Below are 18,142 nucleotides of genomic sequence, written 5' to 3'. Positions count from 1 at the left end.
TTGCAAAAAGTAATTTGGTTAGCATGGTGCTGTTGAGAAACCCTAGCCTGGTCCTTCCCATCCCATAATACTACCACTTCATTTGGTATTCATGGTCTGGAGGTTGTTTGATCTGACGCGATTGCAGGAAGCGGGAAGGACATTTTCGGAAAAAAATCAGGATAAGTTGTTGAACATGTCTGACGTCTATCTTTGGCGATGTAGGACCGTTTAACAGACACGTCTGACAGAACATCCTACCGTAGGAAAAAATTACAATGTAGGACTGAACACTGGCCAAATCCGCTCAACATCGCTCCACAGAAAAGTTACCAGGCAAAGTGCGGCGCTAAGTCTCTTGGCGGAGGTACGTAGGATGGTGCGCGAGGCTAGAGAAACGCACCATAGTACATTTAATTGGAAAATATGCAGGTTAACGACGTGGCTTCAGAGTGCGCCAGAGGGAGACAGGGCATGCATAGGAGATGTTGGCTATGATTGTGTCCTCGATTGTAAGTCGCTTTGGTTAAAAAAAGCGTCTGCCAAATGCAATGCAATGGAATGTAATGTCATATATAGTGTAATATAATAATGTGGTGTAATATAATAATGTGGTGTAATATAATCTCTCTAGTCCAGAGAGTGAAAGAGGGAGACAGGGGAGGACATGTAGATGCTGGCTATGATTGTGTCCTCGATTCTAAGTCGCTTTGGTTAAAAAGCGTCTGCCAAATGCAATGCAATGTAATGTAATGTGATGTAATGTAATGTAATCTCTCCAGTCCAGAGAGTGAGAGAGGGAGACAGGGTATGGCATGTATAGGACATCTCTGGTTCTTCAGCCCTCGTGACTCTGGTCTGGTGGCATATTTGTGACAAATACGCTGCAGAGGGGTCAAAGAGGGCTGTGTGTGTGTGTGTGTGTGTGTGTGTGTGTGTGTGTGTGTGTGTGTGTGTGTGTGTGTGTGTGTGTGTGTGTGTGTGTGTGTGTTGCCAGGCATTCTGTCTAATGACACAGGGGAACAGAGACCAGTGCAGTGTGGTTCAGGAGGAATTGACTAAATCCAATAACCCAGGAAGGAAGGCAGGCAGGCAGACAGGCAGCAACCAGAAACAAATGCCAGTCTGTGTGTACGTGTCTACGTGCCTTTGTGTGCGCATGTATGTGTATGTTACTCTATCTGTGACTACATGAGAGAGAGAGAGAGAGAGAGCGAGAGAGAGAGAGAGAGAGAGAGAGAGAGATGCAGACAGACAGGCAGACAGACAGACAGACAGACAGACAGAAGTGTGTGTGAAAAAGACAGAGACAGTGTATTGGTATAAATGTGTCTTGTGCTTTGCTTTGGCAACACAGTCTTGTCATGCCGATGAGGAGTTATTCAGCTGAGCTGAGATTGAAAAAGTGAAGAGTTTAGACGGACATAATTAAGTACCTAACATATGTACACACACCGGAAAACACATACTCTCCCTCTCACAGGTGAAAAAACCGTAAACATGTGCATATGTATACAAACAAACCCATCACACACGCGCGCACACACACACACACACACACACACACACACACACACACACACACACACACACACACACACACACACACACACACACACACACAAATAACAGTCCTACAGCATTATCATCAAAGCTACACATTACCAAAAACTGCCCACAAACACACAATAGCAGCACCATAACATAGTCACACACACAAGCACACAAACAAACACATGCACACAAACACACAAACACACACCTGTTTGGCCAGGGCCGCTCCCTGGCCCCGCTGCGGGGGGTTCCGGCTGCGACTCATGGGACTCTCCGGCGGTTGTTCACCAGACTCGAACTTGACACTGGAGAGGAGACGGTAACGCAAATGGATGATGTAGCTAGCAGGTAATGCTCCCTGCTCTTGCGGAAATAGCCTACGCTGACGGGCGCTGTCGTGCACTTAAAAATAAAGCCCCAGCTAAGCAATCGCCCACTTCGGTTCAGCTGCCAAGAATTCACTGACAGACAAGGGAGAGGCACAGCAACGGTTTCCCGACCCGACAATCAACCTGGCCAATAATTGTGAGAAGAGAGAGAAATAGAGGCCAGTTTCCCGATAGCCGATCCTATCATCTAGCGACGTATTGGTAGTGACATCTCACTTCGACTGCCATGAAAGGAATGTCCGGCGACAAAACTGTTCCAGGCGAAGTGACAGCAGGCTGTTTAGCAAACACAACCTTGCGTTAATCGACTGTCACTCTCTCTCTGTCACTCTCTCTCTCTGTCACTCTCTCTCTCTCTGTCACTCTCTCTCTGTCACTCTCTCTCTCTCTCTCTCTCAGTGCGTCCAGTGCCTGAGGGTGAGCGTCTATACTATGGAAAGAAGTGGCATGCAATTTATTTAAATGTCTTCCTGTAGTATAAAGCAACTTCCTCATATTATCCACCCCTTTCCCTTAGCCAACTTCCACACCATTTAGAAAAAAAAGTAGGAGTCCTGCCCTGCCCAACATGCTAATTTCCCGACAGAGTGGCTTTTTGCATAACTTGTGCTTCGTCCATTGTTTGTGCTAGGGACGACACAGGCTGGCATGAAGATACAATGAGATTGCGGACTATTTAGTAGCGTATTTATAGCTTCCATAGACATGTCACGCTAGCGACAACTTACACATTGACAAGCCATCTTGGGAAGTGGAAACGACTGACTAGAGTCTCATGTGTATCATATATAACATAATTGACATGCAGGCACACAAAATGCATACTGCACACTTCCACGTTAGGTAGCGATGCACTTTGCTTGTGTGACAAGTTAGCTGTCTAGCATGTTTTGCTAACAGGTTACTGTTAAATGTTAGCGAGGAGCGACTGCCACAACTCATGAGGTATGTTAGCTCTCTCGCTCGCCTACGTTTTGAACAACTCCAAGTTAGCCTCACTTAGCTAGCTTATAATCCTTGATCAAAGAAGTTCCCAGAGACGAACCATGTCACATTCGTCAGACTGGGAAACAGCCTTACCTTGTAGCAGGTAAATAAAGATATATCTGCGGGTTAGACAGGTGAACACACACTGGTTAGCCTCTTCGTCGATGGCAGCCTGTGTAAAGTATGCAAGTAAACACAACTGCCCCTACTGTCAAGCAGCGAAAAATGTCGATGTCATTTCCTGGTTTCCCACAGCGTTTCCATTGGCAACCAGCAGTTTGTGCTTTACGGCATATGGCACGCCCATGTTCGCCAGATTGATGAATGAATGACAGTCCAGCTTTATTGACTTGTTATTAACTTTTATTAAATTTACTTTAAGCACGGTTTCATTGAGGTAAGATACACGTGTACCAACCAAACAGAAACACTGTCTTGTGTGCAAGTGACACTTTATGTTTACCTGAGAGATGTATCATATTGTGTTTACAACATTTTATAAGTTTACAACTTTTGTTTTGCTAACAACATTCAGCAGAGAGTGCTAGCACCATTTTAGCCCACACTTTGCAATGAAGTAAAGAGGGAAACGGATTTATGAATTGTTGTCAAAATCCAAGTGATTATGAGGTTGTTGAAACAGGTATACTACACCCAGTACATTTTAAGAATAGTTTTGTTGTGTAGGTAGGATGAGATAGGCTAACTTTCTGTCAGACCTACCATTGCGCCAGTTCATTCATTTTCTTTTTATTCGGTTGGTAGGCTAAATCTGCTGGACGACAATGGGCAAAAGAAAGGCAGAGAGAACAGGTAACTTTAATTTTATGATGATGATGATGGTGTTATTATTATTGTGATTATTATTATTATTATTATTGTGATTATTATTGTGATTATTATTATTATTATTATTATTATTATTATTATTATTATTATTATTATCCTAGTAGTAGTAGTAGTAGTAGTAGTAGTAGTAGGCCTAGTATATGAAGGGGCAGCTTGCCATTGCCCCCTGTGTGGTCTACCTTACTGTACTTAATTTCAAAGCACTCAAAAGTAAACACAAGGATTTTTTTGAGACACATGTAATAAACAAGGTTGAAAATAATATCTCATCTGATTCACTTGATTGTGTTTGTGATTGTCATAGAGGGAGCAGCTCCTCCAAAGAGATCACTGAGGTCGAGGAAGCCCAAGACTGCAGGAGATGAACATGGCACTCCCACGGCCAACCACCAGGAGGCAGCACTCATACAGTCACAGGTTCAGAGACAGAGAGAGTTTAATGCACTTTCGTATTTTTGTGTATGCTAGGTGTGTGTGACTGTGTGACTGTGTGTGTGTGCGTGTGTGTGTGCGTGCGTGCGTGCGTGCGTGTGTGTGTGTGTGTGTTGATAACTATGCACACGATAGGCTATATTAAAGGGGTATGCCACTATTTTGGGGCTTAATACAGTTAAAATCGTTGGCCAGGGTTTATAAAGGTGGTAAAGTGTCTTATTTTTCATGTTAAGCATTGTCTTGCTTTAAGACAAGTTAAAAGAGGGAATATGTCGCTAAGCTAGTGAAAGTCAATGGATCCATGTAGCATTGTTCTATGCTACACGGATCCATTGACTTTCACTAGCTTAGCGACATATTCCCTCTATTAACTTGTCTTAAAACCAACACAACGCTTAACTTGAAAAATAAGACACTTTAACACCTTTATAAACCCTGGCCAACGATTTTAACTGTATTAAGCCCCAAAATAGTGGCATACGCCTTTAACACACACGGACAGAGCACATGCACACACACACACACACACACACACACAGAAGCAGACAGAGTACACACACTAGATAGATAGATAGATAGATAGATAGATAGATAGATAGATAGATAGATAGATAGATAGATAGATAGATAGATAGATAGACCAAGTAAATATGTCTTTGTTCATTCACATGTTTTGTTAGAGTAATGCATTTTTCCTCATGTCTGTCCTTAGGACTCTGACAAGATGGACTCCAATTCCCAGAATGCTTTGGTCTCAGAGGTTGTTCAGCAGGGACATGCCGACCCCTCTGACAGCATTACGAACAAGGACGCCACCAAACCTGACTGCAGTCTACAAGGGAAGACGATCCCCACATGTGCAGAGGACTCTGAGAAGATAAACTTCAAGTCCCATGATGCTTTGGGGGGTCCTACGGCAGAGGAGGGTGTACGTGGACGCGAGGACACAGATACGGGACCTCCAGAAGCACAAGGCAACATGAGTCCTGTCTGTGAGGCTGCAGACCCCGACCCTTTAGATAGCGCAGAGAGTGCCCAGTTGGTACATCCACCCTCTACCATGGAAACTGGTCCATTAGCACAGCCAACCTCTACCACGGCAACTATCCAGTTGGTCCACCCCAGCAGCTCGGCTGAGAACATCTCACAGACTAAAGTGCTGGATCACCACACCGCCACTCCCACCCATCCCTTGAAGCAGACAGAGGACGCGGAGGTCAGTGGTGGGGGTGGCTGCCATGAGATGGAGGCGCGGGATGGAAGTGGAGGTGAAAGTGGGCGTCTGACTCCTGCAGAGGGTGAAGTGAAGGGGAGCACAGAGGTGAAGCTTGGGGAGTCACTGAGCCGTCATCGGCGGGAGTCTATGGAGGAGGAAGAGGAGAACTCACATAGGCCCCTGAAGGGGGAGGAGGAGATTGGGGGAGGCAGGTTCGGGCCCCAGGCCCAGGCAGAGGTAGAGAAGGTCTCAACAGAGGGGGAGAAAAAGGGAGGAGCTGAGGTCTCCAACGCCATGAAGGAGGGAGAGGAAGAGGAGCAGAAGGAGGAGCAGGCCTTAAACAAGCTAAAGGAAGACGTTGTGGCATCTACCACAGAGATGAGGGAGGAGGAGGAGGAGAGGAGGTCAGAGGACAGAGGGGAAGAGGACGAAACGACGGAGAAGCAAAAAGACGAGGAGGACGATGCATCTCAAAAGCAAGAAGACGAGAAAGAAGAGATTTCCCGGAAGCAAAAAGACGAGGACGAGGCGTCTCAGAACCAAAGGGCAAGCGTCAAGGAGGAGGAGGAGGAGGAGTCATCGCAGGGAGGCGACGACGGAGCAGCAGTGGCGACTGGAAGAGTTGCGCCGAAGAGGAAGAGGATGGGGATGGGGGTGAGGAGGAGGATGGGGATGGGCCGACCCAGCGAGAGGGAGAGGAAGACGCATGCGGATGGACAGACTAGTGAGAAGGAGAAGAAGACACCAGCGGATGGACAGACCAGTGAGAAGGAGAAGAAGACACCAGCAGATGGACAGACCAGTGAGAAGGATAGGAAAACACCAGCGGATGAACAGACTATGGAGGAGAAGAAGACACCAGCGGATGGAGAGACCAGTGAGAAGGATAGGAAAACACCAGCGGATGAACAGACTATGGAGGAGAAGAAGACACCAGCGGATGGAGAGACTAGTGGCAGGAGGAGCGTTGGAGGTGTAGGAGGAGGAGTAGATGGAGATGAAGGAGAGGTGGAGAGAGAGAGAACGTGTGGAATGGAAGAGGAGGAGAAGAATAGTGTTTCCGAGATGGAGGAAGCAAGAGGAGAGATGGAGAGAGAGAAAAATGAAGGGATGGTGGAGATGGAGAGGAGTAGTGTTGCAGAGATGGAGGAAGGAGGACGAGAGATGGAGAGGGAGAAAAGTAGAGGGGCGACGGTGGAGGAGAAGAATGTTGTTGAAGAGATGGAGAGAGAAGAGATGGAGACGGAGAAAAAGAAAGGGATGGTGAATGACAGGCATGTTGTTGCAGAGGAGGAGAGAGTTCTGCCATTGGCCACTGTACGATCAGATGTAGAGGAAGAACAACAGTATGAACGTCGTGACAACAGTAACCCAGGAGACAAGGAACAGGCGGCCATGGCTAACGACGATGCTTCTAGAATGCTCATGCAGTCCACAGAGGTCAAAGAAGACCACCACAACTTAAAAGATGCCAGAGAGGAGCAGAGGACAGCAGCCTTACAAGGTACAGAAACTAACAATATGTGGCTATGGAAACTGAGAAAATGCTTTTGTACTGTCAGGCCGATTGTTATTTTCACCACCAGACAAAATGGCTAGTATATGTTAATCTTACTATCCAAACACACATTTACTAATGGGCCAAAGTGGCTTGTAAGTTGGTCTTTCATAGAGCCAAACTGAAATTTCTCCAGAATTTGGCTGGTTGGCTGGTGTTGATTTAGAGCCCTAGGCAGGGCTCCAGAGTGCGACCAATTTGGTCGCATATGCGCCCATTTTTTTCAATGGTGCGCCTAAAAAATATTTTTAGGCGCACCGGTGCGACCAGCCATCAGAACAAAATCAATTACATAGTTGACCCTTGATGAGCATTTAGTCAGTATTGCAGTGGTCTAGCACCATGCTCAGGGTAGCTCAGTCATGGTGATTGGAGGGGCAGGACAGCTGTTTAGTCAGGTTACCTCCTTACGAACAGTCTCCTCCTTTTGTATCATCACTGTTTTTTTCTCTTCTCAATGATAATAAAAGTGTCCCACCCCCCCAAAAAAACCATGACAAAGGGATATATTTATTTTTTCTGAATAGCACGAAACAAGAGTCAACAGATAAAGTAGACGCTTATAAAGAGGTTTAAAATCAGTTTCCAGTATATTAACCAACAATTTCTAGTTAATGTATGGGCATTTGATTGGTGTTGTGCGACCTGATGTCTGAGCCCAAAAAATAACGTCTTTGACCCATCTACTGTCTTTTGCCTTTTAGGGTTGGAGAGCGCCTCTGTTCCCCTACTGACAACCAACCAGATGGAGGCACCGCAGGTGACCCCATTGGAGGAACACCGTCACACTGAACTTCAACCTGAACCTGAAGCCCTTTCCAGTGCTCCTACACTACCCTCCACAATCACAGTACCAGCTACCAAGGCCACAGACGTCAGAGAGCTCTCAATCAATGACCACACAAACACAGCCGCGTCCATGACGACGGATCCCAGCAGGGGTGAAATTCCGAGCGGCCAACAGGAAGTGGAAGATGATGCTGTGATGAGCCGTGCTGTTTCGGAAGGCTTTGTGTCACCCCCAGACATCAAGTCACCAGACAGGGATGCAATGCCAGTTAATGAGCCTCACAGGGACACTGTGGCACCACTTAATGACCATAATAGGGGTAGTGTAGCGCCATCTATGGACCACAAGCGATACACTGCAGGGAGCGGGAGCAGTAGTCACCCAAGACCTGATGTGGCTGCAGCGCACCCTGTAGAGGACACAAGTAACAGTAGCGGCATGCAGGTGAGTTTTTACATTACACATGATATTATACCGTATAGATTACATTACATTGCATTTGGCAGACGCTTTTTTAACCAAAGCGACTTACAATGGAGGACATAATTATAGCCAACTTCGCTAGCAGATACAAAGTGCACAAGAGTCTTCTGGTAAGTCTACTTGTTGCTTCGGGTAAGACCGGCGATATGCTTGCTGCGTGCATTAAATTACGCATGCAATCGCCAGCGTCTATCTAGGGGCCAGTTAGTCAACTCATTCATGTTTTCCACCACTGCTTGACTACCGTGAACTCAACCTCTCAGCTCAACAAGTCCGCTCAGTATTGCACCATACGCACCTGTCTGTTGAGGTGTTCTCCTGTGCACAAAATTGACATAAGATTTACTTGGCAAGGCGTTTGTGCGCAAAACGTGCCTACGCACGTGTATCCTGCAGCAAGCATATCGACGGCCTCAATGTGAGATTTAGTGTTGTGCAATGTGAAGTGATGGTTGCTGTGTGTGTGTTTGTGTGTGTGTGTGTGTGTGTGTGTGTGTGTGTGTGTGTGTGTGTGTGTGTGTGTGTGTGTGTGTGTGTGTGTGCAGGAGTCTTCTGTGACCTCCGAGGGCAGAGGTCATGACCCTGAGAGGGCTCTGCAGGTCTCCGCAGAGCTCCGCTGTCACCACGACGACCCCTTTGACCCCTGTGACGCCTCCTCCTTCAACATGGTGTCCGACTCACAGCTCAACGACCTCATGTAAGCAGTGTGTGTGTGTGTGTGTGTGTGTGTGTGGATGTGTGTGTGTGATTGCAGGTTAGAGTCACACTTTTCCAGTTTTCCAGTCTACTTTTTTGTGGTGGGTATACTGTATATTTGAGTATTTTGTGAAGTGGGTATACTGTTTATATTTGTGCTATTCCAAATAATGGATCAATAAATTTTAAGTTGGTATACTGAAATCCATAACATTTGGAAGTGGGTATACTCCGTATACTTGCGTTCTACGTAGACTACACCACTGCACTTTTCTCAACCACTTAAATGAACAAACAAAATAATCCATATAATAGTGGCCCTGACATGTGCTACTGCTGAAATGACACTGACCTGTGTGTAGTGTGTGTGTGTGCGTGTGTGTGTGTGTGCGTGTGGTTGCAGGTTTGAGTCTCACTCTTTTTTGACTGTTATGTTTCCAATGTTATCTTGTGTAGTGTAATGTAATGCAATGTAATATGATGTAGCACTCTGTGGTGTAATGGAATGTAATGTAACACTCTGTGGTGTAATGGAATGTAATGTAACACTCTGTGGTGTAATGGAATGGAATGTAACACTCTGTGGTGTAATGGAATGTTATGTTATGTAATGGAATGTTATGGAATGGAATGTATTGTGACACTCTGCTGTGTCTTCCAGTAGCGTGATGGAGATGGAGGACCAACGTGGCCCAGAATCCTTTGGGGCGGCTGAGGACGCCACCGAGCTGGTGTGTGGACTCATCACCGAGCTCTCCTCTCTCAAGTCAGTCAAACACACACACACACACACACCTCTGTATGCTGCACACATTGCACATAAGCAGGGGGCACAAAGGGGTCAGTTGTCCTGGGACAAGGGAGATTGGGGGCCCAAAATTGGGTTTTCTCATTACATTGTATGTATTGGATGGGGGGCCCTTTCAGATGACTTTGTCCTGGTCTCAGCAAAAGCGATCATAGCTGTCATATATACACACCTATGCATGGTTCCAAAGAACACACACACACACACACACACACACACACACACACACACACACACATACACACACACACACACACACAACTGTAGATGAATACATTTACTATCACATTTGCACGTCTTTGTATCCTGTACACATGGCACACACCTACAGTGTATGCTTATACACTAAGAGCTAGCAAACTGGCAAAGGGGGACATTCATAGCGTGTGTGAAGAGGAAAAAAATTGATGACCAAAAGTAGTTGTCAAGATTGTGTGTAGAATACATGGTGACCTGTTAAGGACTTGTTAAACACAGGACTTGGACTTGACTTGGTCAGATGTGTCAGGCTTGATTGGAAGACTTGAGACTTACTTGTGACTTGGTCCCATCTCTGCAAGGTTCTGTGTGAAATACATGGCTCTTGAGCACAGGACAAATTCTCTTTTCAGAGAAATAAAGCATTTTCATTCTTTCATTACGTGTTTCTCTTTCCTTCCTCTCTCTCTCTCGTTCTGTCATCGGAGTCTTCACAGTGACAACCAGATTCAATGTATCACCTCTTTTTTCAGTATACTAAATATGCTATTTAAATGTTTTTTTTCCTTGTTTGAAAGAAACACTGAACTAAACTAGTTAATAAAATAAAGATTTGTTTATTGACCTTTTAGCCGCTTCTTAGGCAGGCCCAACCAGATGCTGACTTCAAGGTTCTGTGTTATATCCGGCTCCCTGAGTGCAACACAAATTCCCACCACAGAAATAAAAAGGTTTTCATTCATGCCGTCTGCTCTGTCTCCCTGTCTGTCTCCAGTCGCAGCATCATGGCGGCGCACAGGGAGCTGGAGAGTCTTCGCCGTGGCAACCGGACGGCCAGAACACCTCAGCGCCGCCCCTTCGCCCAGCGCCGCCCTGACGCCACCCCTCCCTCCTCCTCTTAATCACTCGCTGGCCCATAGCCTTTCAACTAGCTCCGGGCCACAGCCAATCACGGCCTCTCTTGCTGCTATGTTGAAGATGGAGTGAGCGCCCGCGGTCATGATGGCACAGTGCTGCTTATGCTGGGCAGTGCATATGCACACTTTACCATTTCAATGCATTCTGGTTAACCTACATAGCAAAAGCAGCACTGCTCCAATCAAAAATGAGCCCAGATTGTGTGTTTGTTTTGTTATTGGGGGTTTTTTGTAGCCAAGCATAGTAGTCTTTAAAATGTAGGTTCATTCAACCTCTGTTTACCTCAGGTTAAAAAGTTAATCTGTGTTCAATACCCGTTCAGAACGTTTAATTTCCTATCTCTAAATGTGATATCTTTTTGAAGCAATGTTGAATTGTATAATTTGATTCTGATTAACTTCAATTCAGTTGACCACCTTCTTTGTGGTAAAGGATGAAGCCTGCTCAAAGTCTTGTGGTTAAATGTTTCACATGGAGCAACAAATAAAAATGACACGTTTCACAGGAGTTTGTTGCAACATTATTCATTATATTAATAATTCACACAACCTTGCCACATGCATTATTTTTCTTTACAGGATTAATGTCAAAGTGTTGCACAATTAAAAGAATGCTAACAAACACAAACAATAATAGCTACAAGCATGCAAACGCCTTAAATAATAAAAAGGCATTAAAAAGTATTGCAGTCACAACCAGGATGCTGCTTTCACGGTATTCATGGTTAGTGGGGGGAGGCTTAGAATGATTCATAGAGACACAGGGTTAATTATGATGAATGTCCATCTACACAGAAATTATAAAATTCTAAACAGATCATGCTGATGTTGACAGCGACTGGGTTGATGAGTCCTACTGTCTATGAAGGGGCGCTATTTTTTGGCACGCAGTATGGAAAAGTTAAAAAGCAAAACAAAAAAAGTTTGGTAGCGACCACAGGTTTGGGTGACCAACACACACAGTGAAGAAAAACTAAGCTACGCTCAAACAATAAAATAAATAGGGAAATAAATCTTCAATAATAGATCACACACAAATGGTGATAAAAAAAATAACACAGCAAAAGACAAAAGTGCGCATGCAAATTAAATATTCAAATACAAAAACAAAGAGAAAGCGAAACAGGCGCACACACAAACCCGTTATCAAAACCAAACTGAGTCCTTACACCTGGGTACTGCTCATCAACAACACGAACATCTAATGCAAATAATATTAAAATAAGGGGGGGGGTTAAAATAATGTTTCACCACCTTACCCAATAAACTTCGAGAAGTTTACCTTGACAGGCTAAACGGCAGAGTGCAAGGCGGTTGAAGACTTTCTATCCACCACTCAGCGGTTTACTTGGTGTACACCGAGCTGTAGGTGCTGTCGACGAGGGGGCAGAAGCGCTTGGTGTGCGCACGGGAGCCCGTGGCCCCGCACGTGGGGCACACGTAGCTGCGCAGGAAGGGGCACAACACGTCCCCGCTCGGATCCTTGAGCCAGTGCGAGCTGTAGACGTCCTCCGACTCTCCGTTGTGCTTGCAGAAGCTGCAGAACATCCGAGGAGGAGATGGTGGCGACTCCCCCCGGTGATTGGGAGTCACGGTGGCCGCTGGCTGAGGCTCCTGCTGAGGTGTGGGCAGCGCATGCTGTGGCTTCTTGCGCTCCTTGGCTCTGGGTGGTGGTGGTGGTCCCTGGCTGTCCTTGCCTCGGGGTGGGGGTGGGGGTGTTGGTGGTGGTCCCTGGACTAGAGCCTGGACCGCCTTGGCTCTGGGCGCCAGTGCCTGAGTCTCCTTGGATCTAGGCATTTTCCCCTGGGTCTCCTTGGATCTTTGCGGCTGCCCCTGGCTCTCCTTCGCGGCTCTGGGTGGTGTTTGACCCTGAGCCCCCGCCTTGGCAGCGAAGCGCGGAGGCGGCTGGATAGCTCGTTTTGGCGAGGCGACCCTGCGCGCAATCAGCGAAGCGGACCTGCAGCCGCGCAGGATGGCTTCTCCCAGCGTTTGACTTGGACACTGCTGCTGGTGGTGGCGGTGGTGGCGGCGGTGCACCAGCGGGGGCTTGGGGCCATCCTCCTCTCCGTTCAACAGGTGCTCAACACCGGGAGACGAACTTGGGGGCTCCCCCAAGCAGATGGCACGGACTGCCTCAGCCAGGCCCATGTAGTCTCGCCAAGGCTGGAAGTCCGTCTTGCTGCTACAGGGGCGATCCATGCGTCCGAAGGGGGACTTGTCGTGACAAATACTCACACAAACCATGGCGTCTCCACTGCTCTGCCCTGCTCTCTCTCGCTCGCTTTTCCACTCAAACAGGCGCCAACAAGGGAAAACAGACTTGAAAGAGACAAAAAAACTTGTGTTTTAATTGCACGCTCCGCCCGCGTGGCCAAAGTGTGGCAGACTAATCCAACTTGTGCCAAAAAGAGGGGGGTTGAAAGCTACAATGTAACACTTGCTGCGTGTCTGTGGTCTTGTGACTGCCCAAACAAAACCACTTGCGCCTTCTTGGAGTTAAAGGCGAGTTTAGTTCTAGGTGAGATAAATGTCTGAGCTGAGCAGAATTGAATGCCAATAGCTTATCACCAAATCGCAGCAGGTTGATATTTTGAAAGACAGCGACATGCGGGTCAATTTGCCACTTGTTATTATATGGTTGTGACGTCATCTGTCGAATGCTCCATTCATTTCAACGGGGCTCCCCAACGTTCGGACGTCTGTTATTTTTCGATAACGGACGGGTTGGTCTATAACAGACCGCTGTCAATGGCAATAAGACTTTTCACTGCTAAAGCGACTTTTCAACAAGACTCTAATCAGCTGCTGTGATAGACAGCACCCGTTCTCCTGGCTACCGCTGTCAATGGCAACAAGACGTTCACTGCTAAAGCCACTGGCTTGTAGGCCTATACAAGTCAGTGGCTAAAGCGAATGTTTCATATCACTCCGCAGGGGTCGGTCTTTTGTCACTCTAATCAGCTGCTGTGATAGACAACACCTGTTGTCCTGGCTACCTAGCTGTTGCCTAGCAGTGTTCCACGACGGCACTGTTTTGTTTTGCGCAGCAACAATCTTACATTAAATAGGTCTAAAGAAATGTTCCCGCCATGTGTGAATCATTTAAGTATATCATATAATAAGCGGGTTAACTTTCGGCGAGTCGGTCGCTTTGTGGAATAGCAGCACTTCAGAGAGAACAAGACCCCTCCGCTCCGCGTCGGGGTCTAAAGATTCTCTCTGTCGTGCTGCTATTCCACGGTAGCGACCTTCTCGCCGAACGTTAACCCTTACTTATATGATTGGTCCACGGCGTGCGTATGTTTACATCTACTAATTAGGCGCACGTGTGGGGCAGTCTCCTTTCAGTGCGCTACAGACAGGACTAGTTTTTCTGTGGCGAATTTGAAAACAACAAAATGCAAGCGGAAAACATGAGAGGGAAAAAAGAAAAATACTTAGTTCACTAAATAATAAATGAATTAATGAATGAATGAATGATTACACTGACAATTATTGTTAATGTTAATCCACAATGATCAGCCACTGGCAGAGATTAAACATATGGTTACCGCCATGGCCGTAACTACCATTGAGGACACAGAGGTCATGTCCTCTGTATTTTATTTTTAGTAAAGTAAAATTGATCTGACGAAAATCGATACATGATCAACAATGATGAATTCAGGCTATATACGCCACCCCCCATTTATCCTCAAGGCAGTGATTTAATGAAAACAAACTTAAGAGTTTGACTGAAGACATTCTAAATGTATCGTATGCACAGCACGCAGTATTTGACCCCGGTATTTGAAAATGTCTCATTACGGCCATGATTACCACAATTGTACTATTATTATTTCCGCCATTAATAATTCTGTACGTCCTGTGCAGTCCACCGTGTGCGTTGGTGGTCTGTGTCAGAGACACTGAAGGCTATAAAGTAACAGCTGCCCTTGGGTTCAAGCCCTGCCTAGGTCATTACCCAACACTACCCCATCTCTCTCTCCACCATACGACATACCAAAATAATGAAAGGCATAAAAAACCTAGCCTGGAAAACCAGCGCCAACTGCTGGACAGCAAAATGTTTCATCGGAGCCAGACTAAATTAGACATCCAATCCATTTAGGCTGGTTTATCAGGCTATAAAAAAACCCACAAAATCAAATCTTAAAGTTTCTCTCCCCCATCCTTCCCCATGACTGAGGTACCCTGAGCATGGTAGGCTACCGCCCCGTCGCACTGCTGCCTTTCGGGCGTCATTGGGGGCTGCCCCCTTGCACGGGTGAGGAATAAATGCAATTTTGTTGTGTGCTGTTTGCAGTGGTCACTTGTGTGCCCTGTAGTGCTGTGTCACAATGGCAATGGGTGTTGGATTTTCCCAGTTGGGCTTTCGCTTTCAACTTTCCCTGTTGTCAGCCTAGAGCAGCTTTTGAGGGTGTTTTCCCCATTCAATCTCCCAACCGACATAATAACCTTTGAATATACTGAATCAAAATGAAGCACCTGTACTATAAAGAAAGAGTTCAAGTCCTGCCAGGGTCATTTCCTAACACTACCCCATCACTCTCTCTCCCTCTCCACTATACCATCATAATAAAAGGCAGAAAAAGCCCACAAACAGTTTTTTTTAAGGGACACTGTGTGAGATTTTTAGTTGTTTATTTCCAGAATTCATGCTACCCATTCACTAATGTTACCTTTTTCATGAATATTTACCACCACCATGATATTCTAAGTATTCATAATGACTGGAAAAATTGCCCTTTTCATGCATGAAAAGGGGGATCTTCTCCATGGTCCGCCATTTTTAATTTCCAGAAATAGCCATTTTTAGCTGCAAAAATGACTGTACTTGGGCCATACTAGGAAATATTAGTTTATTACTTAGTAAACCATCATGAAAAAGGTCAAATTTGCAATAGGCAACACAGTTTCAATGAGCAGCATAGTTGCAGTACCTTTTTTGACCATTTCCTGCACAGTGTCCCTTTAAAGATAGTGATGTCCACTAGGCCACATGAGAGTGGACACCCATGTACTTCATCGAAATGTATTCATCACAGTGGAAAATAGACAATCCCATATTATATGATCAACGTTATTGTTTTTAAAGGTTCTTTTGTGTCTTTATTGTTGATCGGACAGTTGAGATTATGACAAAAAGTGAGTGTGCACTGGGCTTTGGTCAACTTTTTTTCCCCCTGTGGTGAATTAAAGACACAACTGTTTTAATGCATGGTCACCGGCGTGGTGGCCAACATTTATTCAAAATACAATTCATCAGTCACATAAAATACAAGCTTTAAAAAAAACAATGGTAGCATGATTAAAATAAAAATGGGAGGGAGGGGGGCATCATATAAAAATCACATCATCATCAGAGGTACAAAGAGTAGATCAAACTAAAAGACAATTTGAACGTCAATGGACTAATGGACACGCACGCACGCATGCACGCACGCACGCACGCACGCACGCACCCTGCAGCACAAGCATCTGTCCGAACCATTGATATCCCCTTGGTGACTACTTGCATATAGTGTCACAGGAAACAAAACGATGTCAAACTCTCTTTTGGGGACAAAACAGCCCAGGCAGTGCAGTATTCCAAAATATTACCTTGCTGACTACCCATGAAGTGTACACTACATAGGAAACAAAACGGTGCTACGCGCCACCCTCTATACTAGTATTCCAAAATGCTCCCTTACGGATTAGCCATGAAGTCCACTTCGATAGGAGGCAAACAGTGCAACTCACACGCCCCATGTAGTGCATTCAAAATACTAGCACTCTAAATACAGTATACAGTGTACATAGGCAGTGCAGTATAGTGCACTTACGGAACAGAACAATTTAAAGGGGTATGCCACTATTTTGGGGCTTGATATAGTTAAAATCGTTGGCTGGGGTTTATAAAGGTGGTAGTGTCTTATTTTTAATGTTAAGCGTTGTCTTGCTTTAAGACAAGTTAAAAGAGGGAATATGTCGCTAAGCTAGTGAAAGTCAATGGATCCGTGTAGCATTGTAGCATGCTACATGGATTCATTGACTTTTACTAGCTTAGCGACATGCTTCCTCTTAACTTGTCTTAAAGCAAGTCAACGGCTTACATGAAAAATAAGACACTTTACCACCTTTATAAACCCTGGCCAACGATTTTAACTATATTAAGCCCCAAAATAGTGGCATACCCCTTTAACAAACACCCTGTTAAATGACCCATCCAACATGTACCCTTCTTCACGGCACACTGTATGTAGTGTGAATGTGTAAATAGTGCAATCAAAATACTTGCTCTATACCTGTAGCCTATAGTGCACTGAAATAGGGAACAGAACAATTTAACAACACACCATGTTTAAAGATCCATCCAACACGTTTCCTTGTTCACTAGCTAATGTAAATAGTGGACTTACATAGTGTCAATGGTCACAAGCACCTCTGTAACATGCCATGTAATACACGTTTTCTCATTCGCAACATAAATGGTGCACTTGCATAAGAATCAGAGCAAGGTAACAAACGGCCTATGTAATGTACCACCCAATAGAGTTTCCTTGTTCACTACACTGGTCACGGGTTCGAGCCTCGAGAGGCAAACTAGCGCAGATGACCTCAGTTACACACGCACACGAATAAGTATTCACTCTCACGTAGCACACAGCATATACAGTATAGTATGCTATTAAAAATGTCCCCAGTTTCACTATATTTCAGAATGGCAAGTGGCATAGCAAACTTCAAGGCTCTGGTCAGACACTGGTCAAAATTAATCCTCCATGTTGCCAGGCAACAACGAGGGACTGGTTTTATGGGGATGGTTTCACCACTCACTAAAGGTAAACACACTTTTTTAAAAAATCTCATTTAACGAGAACTTATTCATGAGATCAACCATATTCTTCAACAACAACAATAGCAGCATTTAACTTTCTGTGAGCATCCCATAAGAAGAAAAACAAAAATAAACAAAACATTAGGAGTCCATCATGTTGTTGCCTGGTAACCCTGCCTCCAAAAGGTTAGTCCATGTACATTCACCCTCAGTAGTGCATCATCACGCATCACAGTGAGCGCATGTTTGTGTGGAATGGGTCATAGTGAGTTGACTTAGAACACTGCATGGCCAGATGTCAAATATTGCTGAAATGTGGCTCTGTGCATTTGCGTATGACTAGACGTAGTCAGAGTATTCATGGCCTGGCCAATGTGTGCCTATACACACACGTGTGTGTGTGTGTGTGTGTGTGTGTGTATTAGAAGTAGTCAGCGTATTCATGCTCCGGCCAATGTGT

The 18,142-nt window shown here is 45.4% G+C and overlaps 5 protein-coding genes across 7 annotated transcripts in view; 2 read left to right on the top strand and 3 right to left on the bottom strand.

The window, feature by feature from the left end:
• cc2d1a (coiled-coil and C2 domain containing 1A) overlaps positions 1 to 3,107 on the bottom strand; it is a 58,868-nt gene extending 55,761 nt beyond the window's left edge. For both annotated transcript variants that reach the window (XM_063205224.1, XM_063205233.1), the window contains exons 1-2: positions 3,003 to 3,107; positions 1,742 to 1,838 (exon numbers count right to left, since the gene is read on the bottom strand). In XM_063205224.1, the coding sequence (XP_063061294.1) occupies positions 1,742 to 1,798 (57 nt within the window). In that variant the 5' untranslated portion in view covers positions 1,799 to 1,838; positions 3,003 to 3,107. The remainder of the gene's footprint in view (positions 1 to 1,741; positions 1,839 to 3,002) is intronic.
• A 112-nt stretch (positions 3,108 to 3,219) lies between these two features.
• Positions 3,220 to 6,742, top strand: LOC134458225 (myb-like protein X). Its single transcript, XM_063210421.1, has 5 exons — positions 3,220 to 3,306; positions 3,675 to 3,722; positions 4,063 to 4,175; positions 4,906 to 6,603; positions 6,698 to 6,742. The coding sequence occupies exons 2-5, from the start codon at positions 3,695 to 3,697 to the stop codon at positions 6,740 to 6,742; spliced, it is 1,884 nt and encodes a 627-aa protein (XP_063066491.1). The 5' UTR covers positions 3,220 to 3,306; positions 3,675 to 3,694.
• Positions 6,743 to 6,764: 22 nt separating this feature from the next.
• Positions 6,765 to 11,367, top strand: LOC134454432 (uncharacterized). Its single transcript, XM_063205424.1, has 5 exons — positions 6,765 to 6,913; positions 7,672 to 8,201; positions 8,786 to 8,937; positions 9,598 to 9,702; positions 10,718 to 11,367. The coding sequence occupies exons 1-5, from the start codon at positions 6,805 to 6,807 to the stop codon at positions 10,842 to 10,844; spliced, it is 1,023 nt and encodes a 340-aa protein (XP_063061494.1). The 5' UTR covers positions 6,765 to 6,804; the 3' UTR covers positions 10,845 to 11,367.
• Positions 11,368 to 11,416: 49 nt separating this feature from the next.
• On the bottom strand, positions 11,417 to 13,425 carry nanos3 (nanos homolog 3). The gene has a single exon (XM_063205437.1). The coding sequence runs from the start codon at positions 13,101 to 13,103 to the stop codon at positions 12,204 to 12,206; it is 900 nt and encodes a 299-aa protein (XP_063061507.1). The 5' UTR covers positions 13,104 to 13,425; the 3' UTR covers positions 11,417 to 12,203.
• A 3,603-nt stretch (positions 13,426 to 17,028) lies between these two features.
• Positions 17,029 to 18,142, bottom strand: part of si:ch211-286b5.4 (afadin- and alpha-actinin-binding protein) — an 11,976-nt gene continuing 10,862 nt past the window's right edge. For both annotated transcript variants that reach the window (XM_063205357.1, XM_063205366.1), the window contains exon 13: positions 17,029 to 18,142. This exon is cut by the window's right edge and continues 187 nt beyond it. The gene's annotated coding sequence lies outside the window, so the exon portion shown is untranslated.

Source organism: Engraulis encrasicolus, chromosome 1, assembly GCF_034702125.1.
Source record: "Engraulis encrasicolus isolate BLACKSEA-1 chromosome 1, IST_EnEncr_1.0, whole genome shotgun sequence".
Lineage (NCBI taxonomy): Eukaryota > Metazoa > Chordata > Actinopteri > Clupeiformes > Engraulidae > Engraulis > Engraulis encrasicolus.
Note: the sequence above shows the minus strand (reverse complement) of the source record. Positions and strands in the feature narration are given on the sequence as shown.